General features: G+C 45.8%; 1 protein-coding gene across 9 annotated transcripts in view; it reads left to right on the top strand.

Annotated features, from left to right (window-relative positions):
• The window catches only part of CAB39 (calcium binding protein 39), a 71,150-nt gene that overhangs the window by 34,705 nt on the left and 13,691 nt on the right, over positions 1 to 22,754 (top strand). For 3 of the 9 annotated variants that reach the window (XM_015277058.4, XM_046898558.1, XM_046898560.1), the window contains one exon: positions 16,993 to 17,149. In XM_015277058.4, coding sequence (XP_015132544.1) covers positions 17,036 to 17,149 — 114 coding nt within the window. In that variant the 5' untranslated portion in view covers positions 16,993 to 17,035. Of the gene's footprint in view, positions 1 to 1,469; positions 1,709 to 3,239; positions 12,032 to 14,535; positions 14,776 to 16,435; positions 16,579 to 16,992; positions 17,150 to 22,754 lie in introns of those variants that run through there. The other 6 variants (XM_004937029.5, XM_046898561.1, XM_046898563.1 and 3 more) reach the window with 6 other exon arrangements.

The following is a 22,754-nucleotide window of genomic DNA, read 5'->3' as shown; positions in this document are numbered from 1 at the left end:
ATCAGAGACAGCACCAGGATCTCATTTTGTCTTTAACAGCCTTTTCAATGTTCTCGTTACCCAGAAATACCATTGCTGCTGCTCCTTGGAGAAGGGGAATACCTCCAATACTAGGATCCCCCCTCCAGAGTCCTCTCAGTGCTCATAAGATCTATCTCTCTTTTAAAAAGATTTATTATAGTGACAGATTCCATGGTTAAGGCGCTTACTGCTTCCTTCAGCACAGTGCAGTGGGTCTCAGGGAGAACAAGGGGACTCTGAACAGCGAACAGAACGGGATGCTGCAGGTGGATGGCTTGCAAAGGATCCAAGAATGAGAATGTCTCACAAGGGTGAGAAGTTGGACTGTGAAATACTGGAGTTTGCTGGCAGGCTGCTAAAAGACACAGGGCAGAATGCACGAACACATGGACCCAAAAATGCCAACACACAGAACAACGCAATGGCTGAGTGTGCTGCTTGGGCACATCAGCTGAGCTCTGCTGAGCTGCGTGTCTCCTGGGCCAATGGTTGCTGCTGTTCTTGTTGTCTGGGTATGAAGACTTACGTTGCTTATGTTTGAGTGCTGTTTTCTGTTGCTTTTAGCTTTGTTACACTTCTAGCTGGGTGTTGGGGATGGGAATTTTGCCAGGGAGACCCTTCAGGTCCCAAGAGCAGTGTGTCGGTGCAGGGGAAAATCCAATGCAATCATTCAGGTGTCATTATGGAACTTTCTTATGCTTTTCACCTGCCCAGTCACCTCGTGACGGCATGAGGGAATCCTTATTCTCTCCAGGACTTCTCTCTGACCTCCCATTTCCACTCCTTTCACAAAGAAACACCAGATGGCCTTTCGCCAGCAAGAGGCTCCAGTCAGCCTTCACGTTTCTCTCCACACCTTCTCCTGGCTCCTTTACATTCAGGTTGGAGGAGCTGGCTGCTGTGTGTGACCTCCACCCTGGGCACGCCAGCAGGCCCTGGCTGCCTCTTCGATTCCTTCAGTTCCAATTCCCTTCCAGAAAACGGAGCCGGCACAGCCCAGCTGCTGCTCAGCAGTGACACACCGGGCACACAGGTTCAAGTTGGCATCGAAAATCGCAGCTTGTAAGAAGTCAGTGTCTTGTTCTTATGGAACGCGTTTTATTTTTCTGCTTTCAACTCACGCTGTGGATTACACCTAACGGACGGCATCGCCCTGACGCACGTCGGCAGGCGTGTGCCTTTGTTCCGCCCGGGCTCATCTGCGCTCGTCACACACGGCGTACGGCAGCGGGGCCCGAGGCGCTGCTCTGCCCCTCCGGGCCCCCCCAAGGCCTCTGCAGCGGCCGCGCAACCGCTGCCGGGAGGTTCGGGCCCTCCTGAGCCCTTCGGCCCAGCACCCCGCCGCACGGGCCGGGCCGGGCCGCCCCTCGGCCGCACCAACAGCCCCGCCCCGGGCAGAGCGCGGCGCTCTCGGCTCTCGGACCTCCGCTCCGGCAGGGGGCGCCCGCGTGCGGCGGCGGGCGGAAGCGTCGCCGCGTTCCGCCGCCGCTGCCGCCGCCGGCTGCTCGCCGCGCTCCGCCGCCGGGCGAGGACGGGCGCGAGGGACGGGCAGCTGCGGCGCCGCAGCACCGCGGGGCGGGGGCCGGGCCGCGCCTCAGCCTGCAGCCGCCGGAGCCGGGCGGTCGTGCCGCGCAAGGGGCAGGCCCCGCCGGACGCGACGCCGAGGAGGTGCCAGGCCGCGGCCCAGGTACCGGGCGGGAGGCGGCGGGCGGTGAGCGCGCGAGGGGCCGGGCCCACCCGTCTCGTCCGACCCTTCGGGCCCGGGGGCGGCGCGCGGCGGGGCAGGGCCGTGCCCTCCGGGCCGCGGGGGACGCTCGGGGAGCGGCCCGGCCCGGCCGTGCTCGCCGCGCTCCGGCCCCGAGTCGCTCGGCGGCGGCCGCGGCGGGCGGTGCGCGGTGAGGCGGCGGCGGGCGGGTCCCGGGCGCTCGGAACTTTCCCTGGGAGGCTCCTTGCAGTGCGGGCCGGGCACGGCGCTTCCCGGGGGCGGCAGCGAGCTCCGTGCTGAGGCGCGGGGCCGGGCCGCCGTGGGCCGAGGAAGGGAGGGGGGGGTTCCGCGCCGGGCTACCCCCGGTCGGGAGCGCGGGGTCAGAGCTCCCCTTTGTCGCTTCCTTTGCTGTATGTACGGGCCGAGGCTCTCAGCGGGCACGGTGCGGCCCTCGTAGCGTCCGGCTCTGAGGCCTCTTCCTACAATTGTTCCCGGTCGCGGTCACTGTGGGCCCCGCGCAGAAGTAGCGGTACGACGGCGCTGCTGAATCCCCGTGTGTTGTGAGCTGCCCCTGACAGCCGGCACGCTGCCCTCTCGGTGTGCCACGGAACAGAAAAGTTGTTTCGTTTGTTCTTTTTCCTACAGCCCCGCGATGTGCTCCTCGCATTAAAGCTAGGAAATAGTCAGGGCTTCCCCCCCCCCCCCCGCTTTTTTTTAAGTAAAACGTAATTTTTTTTACAAGTCACCACGCAGGTGGATGTGACTTATTTAAAACCTACATGCTGCCTTATGGAAACGGTGTGATTTCATTTGCGTGGTGAGTCAAAGAGTCAACTGCATGACCTGGCCCATGCAGTTTCAGTGGGGCAGGTAACAGCACTTGGGGAAGCAGTTTAAGTGTCGACCACAGGTGAAACCTGATTAGCATCAAAACATTGGCAAGTTTTTGTGTGTGTGTGGTTTGGAACCTACCTATCAGAAGCTCCGACACGAGGCTGATGTTTTCCTTCCAGCAGTGCAGCTCATCTCCAGGAAGCATCTCTTCCTTTTCAGTGCTAGAGCTCATGAAATCATGTGGTGTCGGAGGAAGTGTCACATCCTGAGCTCGCACCTTAGCATCTGACTTCAAAATGATAGATTTTTACCACTTAAAACGCCGTGTGCCTGTAGTTAATACCCACTCCCTAGTACCTGTTGATGTGGCACGAGCCTTTAACTGGAGAGGGAAAAGAGGCCAGGAAATACTGTGGGATTCAGGGTGAGCACGGCACCTGCTTTGGTGTCAGAAGTCCTGAGCAGTGTGACAGCCCAGCTGAGCTGTAAGAACGGCGCGATGCCCCTGGCACTGTGTCTCGCTGGGATCCTGTCTGTCACTGACTCACTGTTGTAAGAGCATTATATTTTACAATTAGCTTCGTGGCTGTCTTGTGACAGGGGAAGCTATTGAGTCAGCCAGGTAGTGCTCACTGGGCTGAAGTCTGCTTGTACGTGAATGCTTGTCTTGATTACAGGTGGGGGTAGGGGTTTTCTTTGTCAGGTTGAGAAAGTGCCTTAAGACGGGAGGAGGTTCTGTCTGGAGTTTGTATGTATGCTGTAACATGCTGCTGAATGTTTCTAGGGGCTGATAGTGTTGATCTTTGGAGTTAATTGCATTCTCTGAGATTGACCCGGGGTTCTGAAACCTCCCTGCCTTTCATAGGCTTTAAAACCTGGTTGCAGTTAGAGAAGTGTTGAAAAGCCTCGCTACAACGTAGAACTGATGCTTCTTTAGGGGGTATGTATTTATACAAATAAAGGAGACTAAGCAGAAGTGCCAGCTAAGTAATACTTTGTGACAGTATGTCTTTGAGAGATAATTGTGTTCTTTGGGTATTATCAAGTGCAGACAAATGTGTATTCCCGGGGGGTGTGACAGTATTAAGAGAACCCCACCTCTTGGAATTCCTTGATTGCTTTTCAGAAACATTTATGCAGGAGGGAATGGTATCTATTTTGCATTCTATCGTGGAAGCTAATGAGTTTGTTTCTTACTAATTAACTGATAGTAGTCAAGAGGGGCTTTGCCGTTGTGCTGTACATGCTACGCTTTTTAGCTTTTTTAAAGGCATTTATGCGAGTGCTGGAATTACTGACCAATGTCCTCACTTCTGAATCCCTTCTGGACTATTTGAGTTGTTCCAGAACTGTTGATGAGTAGTTTGCAGCCTTAATATCTGTGGAAAATATTTCTGCAGGCTTTGATAATCTCTGCCATGTGCTCAGAGGCTCGAGGCAGGGCCAGGAAGGCGTTGCGGTGACCTTCTGAATTCCCTCCTGGCCTCACTTCTCTGTAATTCTGACACTTTCTGATACGGTTTAATTACAAGAGCAGCGATTAAAATATGATTACCACTGTCTAATTGGAGACATCCTGCAGCTTTCTATCAAAAATAAGGTTTGAGTCGTCTGCTTCTTCAAAATTAATAGTGCCACAGTAGCCCCCTCCCCCCACCCAAGCGTGAGCACACAGGTCAAATTAGAAGATGATGCCGTGCTCAATTATTTTAACAGACTCGAGGTAGGCTTTTATATGCTTGCTTCACTGGTACCTATGGCTTAAGCTGGTGTCATGTGGGTTTGGTCTTTCTTCAGCCCGAGCAGATTTTCGTGCTTTTGCTATTTTATTTTACGCTAAAGTGGCCCATGTGTTTGTCCCTATATAAGGACTCTTCGTGAAGAGTTGAGTTGAGGTTTGGCCCAAACTGGAAACAGCCAGCATGCTGTGTGTGCACAGTAAGAGCTGTGCTCCTTCCTCAGCAGCCTTCCTGTGCTGCCTTTCTCAAGCAGCGTTAATTTAGAAATAGAAAGTGCATTTCTTAGCTTTAAATAAACAGCAGCAGTTTGGTTTTTAAGTCCCTTGTTTGGAGAATTCTAGCTGATATTTCTTAGAGTCAGAAGAGACACTATAAACATTCCTCACTGTGGATTTCATATATGCTGGAATGAAGCAAACTGTAAGGCCACCCAGGGGGGCACAGTGTTGTAGGGGATATCACAGGATGTTGTAGCCAAGCTTTCTGTTCATTAGGATTCTGCTCCTGCTGAAATCCCCAGCTCGCTCCCCAAGGTCCGTTTGCTTTGTCATTCCTCCTTTCCCTTGGAACGCTTGGAGAATTCATCACTGAGAAGTGAAATATGTCTAAAGTTAAAGATGTCTGAAGGCAGTTCAGAAATGGTGAAGCTATAATTAGTGTGGGACTGTATGTTTCACTTAGTTCAGAAACATCCTTCAGTGAAGTTACTGAACAGTTACTGCTTTGATTTTGAAACACTCAGGTATACTCTCCAACTTCTCACCTAGAAATGGCTGCGTCAGTGACAAACTCCCATGTGCTGCTTTAGCCGGGGCTGGGGACCTTTGGCACGTGTTCATTCGGAGGTATCCAGCTTTATCCAGCTTCCCAGCATCCTGCTCAGGAAGTCACTTAAATAGTCTGCAGGCCTTGACTTCCCAGTAGCACTGTGTGTGGTGCGCTGCCATCCCGATGCCTGAGCACTGCTGGCAGCTTGTGCTGCTGTTGTACGACTGGGGCTAAAGGTATTTCTCTTGTCATGCTTTGCTTCCATTGCTACGTGTGAAACATGCACGTCGCTGCTTCAGGAGATCACAGTTCTTGTAGTATTTGTCAAAAGATTTGTTTTGGTTGTCGATGTATTTAGTGTGGGAATTACCCACGGTATAACAATTTGACTTTATCAGACGCAACCTGTCAGCAAAGGGAAAGCAAAAGAAAACCTGGCGGCTTTTATTCTGTGTAAGCAGGACCTTTGGGGTGCTGCCGTGCAGTAAAGGCAACATAAGCGAGCACTGGGAAGTGTCTCCCACACGATTTGTGAATGCATCACTCTTCTAACCTGTAACACCTGCTGCTCGAGTCCTCTGTTCCTGCTCAGCACAGGTTGGCAGTGAGGGAGGAACTTTGCGGGGGGATTTAAAGAGAGGGCTTGTCGTGGAGGGCTGGGACCCTTCCTGAGGAGGGCTCTGTTCAGTATCTTGTTGGAAAGATGTTGAGGAAGTTAAGTTCGTCTCTCAAAAGTTGACTGAGAACGTCAGAACTTCAATTTGCTTCACCTCTGATACGGTACCAAAAGTTTGATTCATCCATTCTCAGTTTTTTCAGCAGGACCTTTTGTTCAGGTTGTGCACAGGAGCACACTCAGAGAATGGCGTTGGAGTGTGTGATGCTGTGTGCCTTATTGTCTGCTAGAGCTCCTGAGTGCTTTCACGGCTCCTTTCCCAGTGGCTTTCACTTGCAGTGGGTTACCTGGTTATATGGTGTGCCTGGTAGGTGCTGGAGGGTGGCTGTGCAGCTGGTGACTTTCTGCACTATGCTGATAGGACAAGGGAGAACGGCTTTAGACTGAAGGAGGTGAGATGTAGATTAAATGTCAGGGGGACTTTGTCACAGAGAGGGCGGTGAGGTGCTGCACAGGCTGTTCAGAGAAGCTATGGATGCCCTGCCCATGGAGGTGCTCCAGGCCAGCTTGGATGTGGCCCCGGGCAGCCTGAACTGGAGACCCAGCCCATGGCAGGGGTGGGAACCGGATGGTCTTTGAGGTCCCTTCCAACCCAGCCGTTGTAGGATTAGCAGGTTTCCCGTGTGGCCAGGTGAGATGGGCTTTCTCTGTGGATGTCGCGATAACAGTCAACAGTGAAGGAAGCTTCTTGAAAATACTTTTCCAAACAAGTGTTGTTCTGCACGCGGTCATATAGGTTTGTAATCTCTAAGAAAAGCAGCATATTGACTCATCAGTATTGACTAATATGTTTCCGTTTTACATCTCTAATTGACGTTGAGCAATGTTTTAGCTCTGCTCACGCAGTAGCAGGGTGGAGCTGGAGTAAACAGTGTTCTGCTGGGAGCTGCCTCCATTCACAGGGCACTGGCACGGCTGCACCATCCTGCTCTGAGACACACACCCCACGTGTCACAGCGAGGGATCAGCATTCCCAGACCCAAGAAAGCCTCTTTATTGCAGGGATGGGGAATATTTCCAAAAGAGTCACAAGAACTTCGCAGCCATAGCGCAGGGTCGTACTGCTGGGATGGTGACAAACCTATGAGTGTACTGAAGTTTTGAATTCTGTGAAAGACTTTTTGTCCGTTTTCTTCTTTCTTGTCACTTAGAAAAACGTACTGATGTGTTTATTCCTCCATGCCTGTGTGTATCTGCTTTTATCCAGCTTAAAGGAAAAGGAATTCTCTTTACTTCCATTCTTGCTGGGAACCTCTGTGTACATGTGTGCACACATATAAATGAACAAAAAACATAGTGGCCACGTAAGCATGGATTTATGATGCATCTCCAACAGAAGATGATACTTTCCCTTTAGGACTGACTGCACAAGGCTGCTTGCTTGCCGTAGGAACTGCACTGCGTTGTAGAACCTGGTTTCCTTGGCTAAACTTCTGAAGATGATAACCTCTGAGTTTCTCTTGGTAGTTTTATGCAGTATCTGCATGAGAGGAAAGCCGGGAGCTTTTGTTTTAAATATTGTGAAACGATGCTAGTTCCTTTCTCCAGCCCAGCTCTCGGAGGTGGATCAGATAAGTGAACTCTGTCCCTCAGCGATGATTCAGTTCTGTTAGTTGGGTTGGTATTTCGCTGTGTTAGTTGGGCTGCTATAAGTTGCTTCCTGATTTCCTACCTGCTATCTCTGGTAGCTGTCAGACACTTTTGATTTGCAAACCTCTAGATGCTTTGCAGGAGAGATACTGACTCCTAGATAGAAAATACCAGCTGTTTCTAGGGCTGGTCTTATTTGCCTCTGGTGCCTTGTGAGTAATCAGAATGGCTTGGTTAGGTTGTCATGAAAAGAGCCTGGGCAGATCTTTGGGAGCAATCTGGACCTTCCCCCTTCTTGATTTCTATGCTGCATAGCATTTCCTAGTGTGGATTGAGGGGTAAAGGTGAAACTTCCCCATCTCTGCCCCAAAATACATGCTACAATAGAAAAATACAGTGGCTTAGAGTTCAGACTCTGGCTGCTGATAGTTCTCCTAGCACAAGCACACCTCCTGTGCTCTGCCCCAAAGGAGCACGCCTGTCTTGGTGTTCTAGGCAGCTTTAGATGCAGCATCATTTGGGAATTGCTTACATGGAGTTTCTGTGTCACTGTGGTTGGTTCTATTCTTGGGAGGAAGCTGTGAATTAGAGGTTGCTGTTTGCTTGTTTGTTTACTTTTCCTAAGTTCTTCTCTTGTAAATGCAGTGACATCTTGGTAGCAAGGAGGTGTGCATCTGAATGCCACGGATGTGTTCTGGCTTATACTGTGTCTTGGTGGGTTTGTTTTTTTTTTTTTTGCTGTTTCAAGTGAAAGCTAACCCCTGATCTTGAGTATTCAGGGAAAAGAGCCTGGCTAGCCTCAGATTTTGCTGATCTTAGCAGTGTTTTCCCCCTCTGTCACACTGTCCTTGATACAGTGTGCTCAGGAAGAAGCAGAGATTTTCATCTGAGGATAAGCTGGGCAGAAGTTCCTTTCGAAGAAAATAAGCTCCACATCCAGTTTGGGCTGCGTGGACAGTGGGTTTGAGGTGGTGGAGGAGGGAGCACCAGGCAGTGCTAGCACAATTGCAGATACAGTGGTCGGTACGTTGGTTGGTTGGTTGGTTTTTTCACTCATGTAAGCTGTATCTGTGCTGCTAGAGTTTAACAAGGCAGCTGTATCAGTAAACTCTTTGTATTGTCATTAGAACTGCATCTTAAGTGCCACAGCCCAGAGCAAAAGCAAAGGATTGGCAGAAAGCAAGTTCATCAAATGAGTGGCGACCTCATGGATCAGCTCAGAGACTGCCTGCATATCAGCTCCTTGTGCTTGTTAAGAGGTGATGGAAGGAAAAAAAAATAACCAAGCAGTTTTTCTCTTTACTGAATGGGGATGTGATGAGCTAGGAGGGAAGAATTCACAAACGTGGTGGGGTCATGCTTGTGAGCTTGTTTATTGATCGCCCCCTCACACCGCCGTGGCTCCGTGTGCGGCTCCCATCGGTTATTGGCCAGGAACTGCCTTGCAGAGGAGGTATGTAATCATTGCATAGGGTGCCGAGTTCTCTCCGTTTGATGTAGCAGGAATCAACTTGGATTCATGGGAGCTGATCTCAGAATAACGTACGTGTTAGTCTTTGTGTCATGCCATGGGATCTCAGAGGAGTTGCAGATGGCAAAACAGCAGTGCGTGTGGTTATGGGTCTCTGCCCTCCTGTCAGGGGAACGCACAGAAGAGAACCCAGAGCCATTAATCTACCCTTGACTGCGTGCCATCTTGGCTGGTTTTGAAGTGACTGTCAGAACTGAGGTGAATTGTACAGTATCCTAACAAGAAGGGCCTTTAATTGTGAGCTCCCAAATCTCTTCTTTCAGAAGGGAAGCCTTGACAGACACAGCATGTCAAAGCAGAGACAGGTAGCTCCTTATGCTTCAGAGCGGCCAGTAGGAATCATTTAGATAAGATGGACACTCCCTGATGTGTCTTCTCACTTCTTAAGTCAGTGGTTTTAGGATGTTCCTGCACTATGTCCGGACTGTTGTTTAATAGCCCATTAACATAACGTTTTAATATTGTCATTCTTCAAGTGATCTTTTTCCTGTACAGTTCATGTTTATTAAAGATCCTGTCATTCTTCAGATAAATTACATGGAGAGCCATTCTATCATTCTATGATATGATGGGTTTTCTTAAGTGGAACTGGGCTGAGCACTGCAAGTTTCATGCAGACCACAAAACTTGGTCTCCAAAGGAACTAAGGGAACTGTAGGCAAAATATTGTTGATTTTCTTGAAGTTATTTTAAAAAGTAATACTAAAGCAGAGTTCTTTCTAATGAAAATTGCATCATTCTTTTGTAGTTCAACCATTCACAGGTTCTCTTAAAAAGAAACCACCTCCCAGAAGTTCAAATGCATTTACATCTCTGCCTTGTACTGATGCTTACCATTGTCAGCCTCCTTCCTTAAGTAATCAACTCATGCTATAGATGATCTGTTTTCCTTGTGCCTGCTGCACCAACTTTCTACCTTAAAAACAGAGCCCTGAAGCTGCAGTGCTAGTGGGGTGCTAGTACTCCTGCACTTGTGCAGTTTATGAGTTAGAACCTCATGCAGTTGTATGTAGTTACTGAAACATTACATGTAGACCATATTGCAGTGTGTGAAGGCAGAGATTAAACTGCCGTGAACTCTTTGCCTCCTTCTTTGCCACTTTCTTCCCTTTCAAAATTAACCCCTAAATGCATATTTAAAAACAAACAAACAAACAAACCCGATATGAAAGGCAAACGTCTGGAAAGGAATGGGAGTGAAACATACAGAGGAACAGAAATAGTCACAGAGGAGACTTTTGCTTTTGCATTTTTGCTTCCAAGGGTGAGTAGAATGGCACGTACATAATTGCAGCCTTTTTTGTCATGTATGAAATATGCTGAGTTTTGTGATGGTGTGGTGAAGGCATGTGGGCCACCAGGGGACTGCATACAATGCTAAGTTATGAGAAATGTACTTGACTTTCCACCTGGCCAGAGGTGGGCATGCTGTCTTACTTCGTTTCTTAAAGCTTGAAGTGAGTTCTTTCTTTTTAGGTAGTGTGTTTGAGATACCAGTTACTTGTTGTGTGTAAGTATGTGTGTGTGTATGTATCTATATTTAAGTTTACCAAGGAATGGGTGAGGCATCTGCATGCTTCTCTGTATACCATATTGCTGTATAGCACTAAGGTTTGTGGGGAAATGAATGGGTGGGGTAACTCCAAACAGCACACCAGGGAAAGAAGCTGAGTCATAAGATTTCCTTGCATATGGAGAAAGAACTAGGATTTCAGATCCCAAGCATTAGTACTAACAAGCTTTTGTGCTTGTGCTGCATCTCGGAAGCTCCTTAGGTATAGCAGCCTTCTTTTAAAACAATTCTTACTTAGTTTCTGCAAAAGCATTGTAGCAGTGTGTTAAACCACAGTGAATAACATGATGCACGAGCACCAAAGCAGAGTGCAGTGTGGGGAGGCTGCAGTGGGCGAGCAGGGGCTAATGAAAGCGGCTGCCCTGTCTCCCCAGCAGGATGCAGATGTCTGCTGGAGAAGTAGGCTCTCAAGGAGGAAGAAGGATCAGTAAAGTAATTGAATGGCAAGAGAGAAGTCTGCTTAATGAAGGGAATCAGCTGGCGTTCGGTGCTAAAGAAACAAGCAGGGCTGTGAACTGCTGGGGACTTAATTAGAAGGAAATTTTCACAAAGGGAGAAGCTGTCTCGTATTATGTGTTTCATTCTTACATAGCCATTTATTTTCCGATTCTCCATCTTTTCTGAATCTATTGAATTGGTCTCTTCTGTTCTCTCAATTGCTCGTCCTATTACAGCAGAGAATGTTCAGGATTTTCATTTTTCTCTGAAAGAAGTTATAATTCTGAGATTTTTTTTCCTGAGTTTTCATCTTTAAATGGGTGAGACCACGAATAATGCTGTAATGCAGAACTGTGGAACTGCTTCAGAATCAGCCTAAAGCTTTTGTGTGCTGCAGAGTTAATAGACTAAGTTAATGGTGGATTTTAAGGAAGACGCCGGTTAATGACAAGCAGGAGACATCAGCATGAGATGAACATGCCTTGTATGCCTTGTATGTCTTGTGTGAAGACAACGTATGTATAAATTCTGTTCCTCACAAGGTGTTAGAGCAGTCCAGGCTGTTCTAATGCTGGAGCTGTTGGGCAGATCCTGGTGGTAGCCACTGGTACTTCAGGCACACGGTATGCTGGAGGTGTGACTTCATGCTTGTGACACGGCCAGTGTAGTCCCTGAGTCCATGCTTGAAAATTGTCTTGGAAGTGCTGGAAAGAAGTGCAGAAGTGTTTCGAGAACAGCAAAAATGCCTTAGAGTGGTAGTGTGCTCCTGCAGCAGTTGGAAGTGCCGCTAATTGCTATTTACAACCGCAGCCATTTGTTAATGTGTAGTTCTGCAGGCAGAGCCCTGCTTGTACCAAATAGTTCACTCTGGAGCTCCGAAGTAGTTGGAGGTGTGGGTTATGCTCTGTCAGTCCCATTTCCTGCATGACAGGGAGGTTTTGCCTGTGTTTTGTATTAGCAGGTTATGCTACTGAGATGTATTTGAGTGAGAGATGCTCATGCTCCAGTTTGGTTAGCTCACCAAAAAGAGAAGTGAGAAATGGTTCAGGTGCAGTGCCTGGGCTCTAGAAAGCCACTTGATCTTGTCCAGAACCAGGGTATGAAAGACAGCAAGCAGCAGGAAATGAAAAAGATGGAAGATGTTTTAATGATGAATGTGAGTACCCGATTTAAATCATATCCTGAAGGAATGATGCATACTGCCCTTGGCCAGCTGCTCTCGTGCAGCTAGGGGTGGTGCAGCAGTTTGGGGGGAGTTGCGGCCATTTCGGGGCCATGCAGTGCCCAGCAGCAGGCAGTGCTGGGCTGTGGGGTGGCACTGGGCACTGCCTGCCTGTGCAGAACCTGCAGGAAGGATGCTTGGGACGTTGCTACAGCTGCCTGCCAAGATAAGTGGTAACTTTCTGTCATCCTGTGCGGGAAGGCTGCATCGCTGACACCACGCCGGCTTCTGTCTTTGAAGTTCTGGAGGTTTTTTTTCCTGAAGAATATGGCAGCTCGCATAAAAACTGGTTCTTGGATCAAAGCAGTGGCTGTCAGGTTCCCTCTGATCACTGGGAATGTCTGAGTGGAGCAGTGCTTTTAAAAATGCATCATTTCTCTCTATTTCTGTTCTTATTATTCCAACCAGCCTTCAGAGTGGTGATTTCTAAGTGACCCAACAATAAGGCAAGATAAAGCTGATCTGTGGTGCTGGTGTTTTTCATGTTGGCTTTCTGAGGTCCTTCATGCAGGAGGTACATGGCAAAAGAAGGAGTTCTTGGGATAATTCAGTTCTATAGGGACAAACACGTTCCTTCTCCATCAAACTGGTACTACAAACATCTTTCCTTGGTAAGAGGCAACAAGTTTTGTCAGTGGTTGGTTGGTGAATTGTTGATCACAAGGTGGACCTCACTGTTTATTCTGATTGAGGATGTTTTGTCTTTGCAAATGCATTAAATTATGTAATTGCATTTATTGAAGCCGGTCCCCGTGTGCTGTTAGCACTGCTGTATGAGCAGGGGAAGGCACGGGGTGGGAGTGGAGCCCCCCCTGGTTGCATGGGCTCCTCTGCCTTGGGAACCCAAGTGGTTGGCCCTGTTGAAGTTCAGTCAGATCTTGAGTGGTTTTCTCCTTGCTCTGACTACATACCACCTGCATGCTGGGTGTGCATTTTCAGTGGGCCTGAGTTTGTTAACGTGCAGCCACAAGGGGCCTGAAGGGGTTTTTTGCTCCTCCCTCCTCATTAGGGGCTTAATAAAAGCAGTCACCCAAACTCTCCTCGTGTGAACAAAGCAGCAGGCTCTAGCTGAACGCTTAATGTACCGCAGTCTATTTTAAGGGAAGCAAGAGTAATACCGTGTAATACTGTGAGGCCGAAAATAGAACAAGAAATTAAGGTTAGTGTACCTGGCTGTTTCACAACACGGGCAATGAGATTTTTGTGTACAGCACTCGGGTAGCACTGGCTGAAAGAGCAAGAGGGCAGCGTGCATGTTAGAAGGCATTAAGCATGGCGTGGCCAGCTGCTCTGCAGAGGTGTTGGTGTGGCCTCCCCTGCGGTGTGCTGTGCGGTTCTGGGCTCCATGACCTAACAAGGAGCTTAATTGGAAACAGGAGTGCATGCTCCTTACAGCATGCTTCACTTAAAGCAAAACCAAAGCTTCCCACTGCCGAGTAACCATGGCTTGTGCTGTAACACTTGTATTATTACACGGGCAGCACGGTTTCTTACCCTTCACATAAGAGAAAGATCCCAGCTGAAAGAGAAAAGACTCTGGGCTACTGCAGCTATTATTTGAGAAGTAAGATTTATTAAAAGAGAGATTTTGCTTATCGTGCTCCTGTGTTTGCTCCTGCAGCAACTTCTTGGAGCGGGGTTGTCCTCACAGAGTAACAAATGTTCTTAAGCATTATCTGCTTAGTTCCAAATCATAACAATAAATGTTTTATATGGAGCATATGAAATTGGATTTAATTTGTTTGTGTGGTCAGTAACAACATAGGAAGCAAACTGCAGGTGGATCCGGCTGCACGGCAGGGCTGGGATTCCTGTGCTGGTGAAGCAGAGGGACTGCTGTCCCATGGTGCCCAGAAGCCCAGGTGTGCTGGTGCAGCTGAGCTCACGGCCGTGGCTCTGTTGGCTGCTGTTGGACAGCCCCATTGGGTTTGTGGAGTCCTGTAAGGTTTCTGCCTGTGGCTGCAGCACCAATACTTTGAGGACCCTCTTTTTGTTGGCTTTGCCGTGCTTGAATATTGGTGAAATGAAAGGCATGCCTAAGGAGTCCAGAGACTTCTGGAATCCTGCCCAGGGTCCCTTCCAGAAAAGGCAGGGAGCTCTCTGGGAAGGTGAGGGAAAGCAAAGGAGCCTGACAGAGCACCAAGCCATCCGTGCATTTGCTGCAGCTTCTGGGGTCCCTTTGCAAAGCTACAATTAAAACTTTGTATTGAGTTCAGGGAACTCCAGGTGCTGGGGATGTGAAACAATTGCCATTTGACATGATGTGAGGTCTGTTCTTCAGTTCTTCACAGAAAATGCCATTTGATGTTGTTTCCTTTTTTCAGATGTGGGTGGTGGCAGCTCTTTCCGATCTCACACAGATGTTGGCATTGTCTATTGTTGCAGGGTGTTGGTGTGGCTTTGCTAGGCTGAGGAGGGAACAGCTGCTGCGTGTTCTCAGAGCCGTGTTAAGCACATCACTGCGAGACAAGGGGCTGTCCAGCTTTTCTTGGCAGGATGGGCACAGGTCTGTCAATGCAGTTTTGCTCCAGGGTTGGTTGGATCTTCAGTCTTGAGGCCTCAAAGGATGTTCCTGACAGTGCTGCCGCATCCCCTCTGGTAATACAAGTGAACTAGAAATAATATCTATTCTGTTATCTACAATAAATGAAACACCTTGAAGCAAGGTGCCACCTTTGGTAATGCAGGATTGCCTTCTTCCTTCCCTTGTTTTCTAAATCGCTTATGAGAAATTCATTCAGAAACGTACCTGATTTGGGAACGATGCTTAGTATAAATGCATGCTGTTATTAATTGATTATCTTCTAGTAGATCTGCTAGTAGATAAGGTTGTTTATGACTTGTGCATGCAGTTTATGCAGACGCTGGCACGTTTCGTAAGGCAGTGCAGGACTATTTTTAATTTGAAGAAGCAGCTGAGCTGTCTCTGGAGGGAAGTCCCATTTTGCAAGCATAGACACTGGGCTGATCTTAAGAATAGATATTTGCTGCTCTTCTTTGCATGTTATGTCTGTTATCAGTGCTGTCTTTCGGATTAGAAGTAGTGTCGTTGTGACCAAGAAATGAACGTGGACAGGCGTTTCTTTCCCTGTGTTCTGCTTATTCTCTATGTGCACTGCTGTAGTACTCTTAATTTTGTTTCCCATATCTTTATTCTCTCAGAGAAATGCTTGAATTCCTATGGCTTTTTTTTCCCCCCGTTCTTCCATTCGCACGTGATAAAGTTGAGGCATAAAATCCCTTTGCCTAAGGGGTGATGTGTGGTTGGTTTGTATCTCCTAGGGAATCTGTCCAGTGTTTGTGGTTTTGTTTTTACAACTTCTTGTTACTGCAGAGAGCACGGGAGGTATCTGTGATCCGGAAAAGATTGGAAGTATTCGGTGCATGGGTCTTGCAGCTCCCTTCATGCTGTTGTTTTTTCCTTTCATCTGAAAGTATTCCCATTTAAGAAGCAACCCAACTTAGACCTTTTGTCAGCTGTGCTAGGCCGGTGGCAGGCATGAAACGGTGAAGGCAACAGCTTTCCTGATGCATGTTTTTACGGACACTTTCTTGGCAGAGGATTGGGTTACTTCTGTCCTTCATCTTTTAACTGCTGTCCTTGGACCAGCCCAAACTGTTTGCGTTAAAAATCGGCATCACTCAAAAATAGCGTAAAATCAATATTTTTAATTCTTGTGTGACACGATTGGATCAGATGAGGTTTAATAAAGTTCACAGCAGATAAGCCAATGTTTGAATCAAGGATCAAAGTACTTGGTGTTAGATAAGAAACTTCAAGGTTATGATTGGCTCTTTAATAACCTCGTTGGTGTTTGTCTGAGTGCAGAACTTAATCATTTGAGGCTAATATTCCTTCTTTGTAATGGCAGTTATCTGTGCTCCGTCAGCTCTGACTGGCTTTTGCATCCAGCCCAAGCAGTGCTGGCAGCATTTTGAATGCAGGATTTCCTGTTCTTCGCTATCTAGATCAGAGTTCTAGGAGTGCATTCATTTGGAAGAAATCTGTAGTGTCGTTAAAGTGGAGCCATTTGTGTTTAGTAACAAAAGCTTTTGTACGCTCATTTATACTAATAATATTTGTCTATTTTGTACACAGAAGTGAATATTTATGTATATATGTAAATATACAGAGGAACAAATGTACTTGGTTGCAGAAGCCAAGTATTATAGTGAAGGAAAATTGCTGCTGTTAAGTTTGAAAAAGGTGGATTAGATGTTTAGTTTTAATATTGCCCCGTGCCTTGTTTAAGCCTTTGCTAGTGATGACAAAGTTGGCTTCCCGTGAAACGAGTCAGGGAGAGGCAGTATTTCAGAATGAAATTACAGCAGTATTGCGCGAGAAAGTCAGGGCACAGCAAGTGTTAGGACCGACGTGTGAGCTGCTGTCTGCAGGCTCACCTGCACCGAGCTCTTGGCTCCTGCACTTAGTAGGCCTTGCTGTCAGCTTTGCTTTTGTCGTGGAATGAGTACAGATAGAAGTATGTACCTGGACAGTCATTGCAGTGCAGCTGAGGCACAATGCCTTGTGTCAGAAATCTAATGTAAAAACATATCTTGCTTGATGGCATTGATTACAATAACTTGCATGTGTTAGTCTCCCCTGTATGGGGCTTTGGTACCATATGTGGCTTTGGATATGGTTAATGTATTCTTCAGTTTCTTCCTGTAACATGAAGTAATTATTTTAATGTGAATTGTTAGTTTCCATATTTTGTGCTTTAAGGGAATCAGCAGCACTGTTAGCGTATAGATTTGCGATGGCAAGCTCTAGTTTAACTGTCAAGGGTGGTTATTCCATACGTGAATGCCTTTGCTGAATTCTCTTCATGTGTGTTGTTACAGTGGCCTTGGGCTTCTATTTATGACATGCTTTTCCCCCCCTCCTTTTTCAGGTGAAGCAGGAGCTGTAGAAGGAAGACCTGGTGGCTCGCAATCATGCCGTTCCCCTTTGGCAAATCCCACAAGTCTCCTGCAGACATAGTGAAGAACCTGAAGGAGAGTATGGCAGTGCTAGAAAAGCAGGATATATCTGACAAGAAGGCAGAAAAGGTATGGTTGGGACTTTCAAGTTGGTAAACAGTAATTAAATGGAAGAAAACAAAAAGGAAATGTACAGCTCTTTGCCCTGAACTAGTTAGGATTTTTTTAATACTCTGATAAAGGACAGCCTATGATGTACCTTTGAAAGTATGTATTTTGTGTTGTTTGGCTTTGCATTTTTATACCACTGGCAGCTGTTATGATACTTAAAATATTTGGCTTGGAGTTGTAGGACGTTGCAGGTGTTAATAAGCAGATCACAGTCACACAGTGTTCTCATGCTCGTGCCCACTGTAGTAGCTTTACTGCTGTGCTTCTGTGCTTGGCTTCATGAGTGGTCACAGAGCAGAGTGGCTCTGTTAGTGAAACCAAGCAGCCTTGAGTGCCTGTGGCTATCAGTGGAGTATATACTTACTTGCACCTTCTCTTTCTCTTTCCTGTGAGCTTTTTCTTCAGCCCACAAGAAGATGGCAAGGAGTAAATTTCCTGTACTGCTCCGGTGTCCTTTAAATAGGGTGGTTTGCTACTTCAGGATCTGTACCTGTCTTTCAGGATCCCTACCTTGCAACGGTCATTTACTTCTCAACTGGTAATCTTGATAGCTTCATTAAGAATTACCTGCAGATTCAGCCTATGTGCAGCTGCTTCCTACTTACCAACTCGTCTAAGAGGGGTTATTTACAGTGCAGGTAAAGTTTTTCTTCAAGCTCAGTACCAGGGCGTAGACACCATCACTCCTTTAAAAAAAGAATCCCTCAAACTGAAGCGTGAAACAAAATGCCCCCCCTCCTCATGTCTGCCAGCTGTTGAAGCAGGCTATGGTATGCCCCTTGAATCCTCTCCCAGCAGTAACTGTTTTGTTAATGCCATTCTTGGCATCCTTACAGAGTCAAGCACAGGAGTTCGTCACAAACTTTTCCATGCTCGCCAGTATTTCTAAGCACGGTTCAGCCAGCCTCTCCACATTGTTTCATCCAGATTTGGCACTACTGCTGAAGGTGTAAGAGAAGCTGGATCTTAACTGTATAGCCATCTTTATCCTGATACTCTGTAGGATCAGCATCTTATGCCCCAGTGCCAGGATGTGATGTGTTCCGGATTTCTTGCAGTGTAACGTAGTGGTTTTTCATAGATGCTCTTCTGTCTTGCTAGGGCTTTGTGCAGAGTGCATGCTTTTGTCTTGTTCTGTTCTCTATCCTAGCTCTTGACAGAGCGATAGCACAAAAGCTAAGTGGGTTTTCATTAGCTGCTGCTTTTCTTTGTGAAAGACATCTGCCATGAGAGGAGGGGTAGGTGCGTTCTGAGGAGTGTGAGAATGAGACTTGGCACTGCCTTCTTCATGTCAACCTCACTGTTAATTCCTGGAGATGTAGCTTGATGTTGAAGTCTGTACTCTTTTGTGTCATCTTTTCTTTTTGTGTAGACGTCTAATAAGAAACAGGCCAGCTTCATTCCTTTGTGCATAGCTGTGCACTGTATCACATGCCTTGTTCTTGACGCTTTAACTACAGATTATTACATACAACTGGCTTCTTGCTGGTCTTTAATCCCATACCTTCATCTTCTTTAAAGTCCTCATTTATGAGCCACCTTTGACAAGAAATGATGTACTAAGCCTGTATGGTTCCATCCCGTATTGTAAGAGGCTATACATTTTGCACAAAGGAGGAAAGACGAGACAAGTTCACCAGGTTAGATGTGAGAAGGGTTAAATACTGACAATCACAAGACTGAGGTGGGTGGTGCTGGCCTCTGTCATCCTCATTATTCACAAAGGAGATCAGCTGGTGAATCTGAATTTTCACAACGCCCGTTCCTGTGTGTCCTTACGTGGGCTCTTCAGGAAATGTTTTGTTGGCAAGCCAAGACCTCTGTGAAGGTGACTCTGGCTGTAGCAGGTTATCTCGGGTTCTTAGATAGGTTGCTGGTTTGACAGAGAAAGCTTTTCATTGTATTATAAGCCAGTCATATCTTCAGAGGTCTAACTCTGATTAAACATCTTGAATTCATGCCCGCTTCCTAGTCAGTCTGTTAGTGCATTTGTAGCCACAGTGAGCTTTCAGTATCGTGCTGCATATGCAGTGTTCACTACTTTCTGTGGTGTGAACACCCCTTTGGGTGTTACTTTTGAAGAATTTAAGTTTTGCAGAATTTAAATTATGTATATAAATTAGACTATGAACACTTCAGCATATATTGAAGTGAACCGAACATTTCCAAATGAATCATTTTAAGTATTTCTTCTACAAAATTAAGTTCATTGTATTGTTTTATACGTTATACAGCTGTTTTATACAGCTTCCAAAGACAAACCAGTACTTTTCTGCTGCAGTATGACAGTGGTTTGCTTTTAATATGCAGTCCAGGGTAGTTCCCACCACGCAGTAGCAACTCAGTGCTGTTCTGTTATGCAGAGGATGTGCTCTGACTGTTCCCAAGCATGCTTGGAAATACAGATTTATAAAAAAGAATTATATTAATAATTTTCCCTAGAAATTAAAGCTGTGATTAATTACAGTTTTGAATTATTGAAGAAAAAGATGTGAAGCAACAGTAGTGGTCATGATGCATCATGCAATTATGAAACATTCTACCCCGTAATACTGCAAAATTTGCTTTACAAATAGAAATCTGAAGCTTGAGAAGTGAATTCTAGCAGCATGTTAATCTGTGTTTTTGAACTGCGTGTGTACTGGAGAAAAATTAACCAGGTATTTCTCCAGGTCATTTTGAGACATTGTGTAGGTTTGCAGTGCCTACTTGGGAAGTGAGATTCAGAGTGCCTGCAGAAGCCAAACTGTGCCTCACTGCTGACAGTGCCTCCTGTACCATGGCTGCAGTTTGTTACTTAGGACAGAGGCAACAGATGGCCATCTTTTATTCTATTTGAAGGGTCACTTCAGAAAGTTGAAAAGACAAGTGCTTTAGATCTGAAAAATGTTCAACAAAAATGCTGTTAGTTTTCCTTCCCTTGCTTTCTTCTTCAGAAAGGAAAAATCTTTTCATATAAGTGGGGCCTACTTGTGAGCTATTACATCAGTCACTATTTTATTCTCATCTCCTCTTCCTCTTTGGCTTACGTTAGCATTTATTTTTATGCTGCCATTTCATTTAATTTGTGGCACACATTTACTGTCTTGAAGGTAAACATTTACTCACATAATAGACTTGTTCTTCCCTACCCTCTGACCTTGGCTTAACCTGCTCATGACAGCTTCAGTTTTGGCTTTCTTGTAATAGTGTCAGCCACATTTTTAATTCATGCAGGTTGACTGTTACAAAAAGAGGGGAAAAAACCCAACAACACAGATTTTTGGTTGAGATGAAATTCAGAAAGTCACAGTCTCTCTAATTTAACCACCTCAATTCAGTGGACAGAGTACTACAATATGCTATTTTATATGATTCATCTGTCAGATTATAATATAATATCATGGTGCCAGAGATGTAGATTGAGATTTTATTCAGTGAGCTAACACTGAAATTTACAAAGCAGTGAAATTTTAGATTTGTTACGCACGTTTGTGCCATTAATTCATGGTTGAGAGAAAACTAAAGGTTAAGTACTCTTCCTTGCCAACTGCTGTGGGCTTTGATTAACAACTCAAAGGATCCAGTAAGGGGCAAAGGTTGTTGGTATTCTTTTCTCTTCTTTTTTTTTAATTGTTGGAAGTAGGGAGTGAAAAGACAGCCTTCTCTTCTAATGGAACTGGGCTCTTTATGGCAGATGTCTGCTGACAACTGGTGTAAGCATTTTTTGCCTTTAAACTGGTGACATTGATATACATCATTATGCATTTTACAGAACTGTATGCTGTGTTTTGTAAGAGTTTCAAAATCCAATCCGTGTAAATGGAGTTATTAAAATAGTATTTGCTGCTTTTGGTAATTTTCTAGGCTAGACAAAATGATCTCTAAACTGAGGCTCAAACCTACAGGTAGGTTACAGTGTTTTGTGAACATTTTCATTAGTAGTGCAGTTTTTGTAATCACATTCTTGATGTGGACAGCACAGCCATAGGCTTAGAGCCTGCTGAGCAGCACTGGTTTGTAAGTAAAGGCGAGTATTTTGTCATAAAACTCAAGTATTGCAGCTCTACACATCTAAATGAGGCATTTGGGGATATCCATGAAATACCCTGGAGAATGGAATAAACCACAGTGGTTTGTAGCTGTGAAGGTGTGCAACACATTTTGGAGTGACAGTCATACAGCTGACTTCACGGAGTCTTATTTTTAAGTAATACCTTCCTATCACTGACAAGAAGATAGAAACACAAGAGTTTTTGTTTGCTTTCCTTCCTTTTTTAGTTCTGTAGTCTGACTTATCAGATATTGTTCATTGTCTGACACCACTGAATTTTAAATGGATGTCACAGCATTTTTATTTAAGGCTCTGCCCCATGGTTGCTCCTCCTCAGTACTGAGAAGCTGTATAATACACATGCTGTATATATAACACATACCCTGTTTATATGTTACATTAGAATGTATATGATTCATTCCACTTCTCTTTTGATCTTGGGCTGGTTTTTGTTGTTGTTGTTTCTTTTCTTTTCTTTTCTTTTCTTTTTTTTTTTGATTAATTTCAGTGTGCATTTTGATTTTCTATATTTTTTTCCTGCCAAATGAAGGCAGCACACTGGGCAATTATTTTGGTACCTTGTATCTTAGGAAGCAATGCTAGGAGGCCCATACAAGCAATGCTAGGTAGCATTGACAAGCAGTGCTAGGCAGCCTTTTCTTGTCTGTCTTGAATTTATAAATCAGTTTTTCACTTAACTCTTGACTTGATATTTACTGTAGCAGTACGTTTTCAGGTGTAACTAACAAAATTCCGTTCTGCATCTGAAATGGTGAAGCTAACTGCACACTGTGCATCTGCTGTAGCTCTTGGAATGCAACAGAGTGGAGAGAGATTCTAGAAGTTAGTAACAGTTTATTTTCAGTCCTTTTGAGTTGTAGAGAAGGAAAGGAGGGACTACAGAAATGGGGTCTTCTACAGCTGTCATGCATCAAAAAACGTTAGTTGTTGATACAATACCTATAGAAAAATGTCAGATTTCTATATTTATGTGTCTCCAGAAGTTAGAGTTGGGCTCAGTAGAAGCGATACAAGCACTGGCACTTTTAACTGCAGGCATGTCCTCAGTGTTGCCATTGTCCTGCTTAAAACAGCTCCTAAAACCTCAGCATTCCTTCTTCTCCCATCTTGCTTTCTAAATCAGTACCGACTACAGTAGAATTCTTCATTGCTTCTTTCTCTTTTCTTGGTAGCAGTGCTTCAAGGGCATCTGTCCATAGCTCTGTGTTTGACAGACATTTCTCTTCTTTTCTTAGTAAAGATGCATTTCTTCTGAATTATAAAGAAATAGAGCAGTTGTGTGGCATAATGTGGCAAGCTGGCTTTCTCAGTCTACTTCTGTAGGGGATGCCATGAGTCAGAGCACTCAAAATGAACACTTCTTGCTGTCTTAGAACAGTGTGCAGAAAATCCTATGGAATTTAGATAAAGGAGCAGACAACTGGGAATGAGCGAGAAAATGGAGGCAGTGTGGAGTGGAAAGTTGTGGAGGAGCAAAAAATGATCTAGTCTCTTTAAAGGTCACAGGAT

The sequence above is a fragment of the Gallus gallus genome, chromosome 9, assembly GCF_016699485.2.
Source record: "Gallus gallus isolate bGalGal1 chromosome 9, bGalGal1.mat.broiler.GRCg7b, whole genome shotgun sequence".
In the NCBI taxonomy this organism is placed as follows: Eukaryota; Metazoa; Chordata; class Aves; order Galliformes; family Phasianidae; genus Gallus; species Gallus gallus.
Note: the sequence above shows the minus strand (reverse complement) of the source record. Positions and strands in the feature narration are given on the sequence as shown.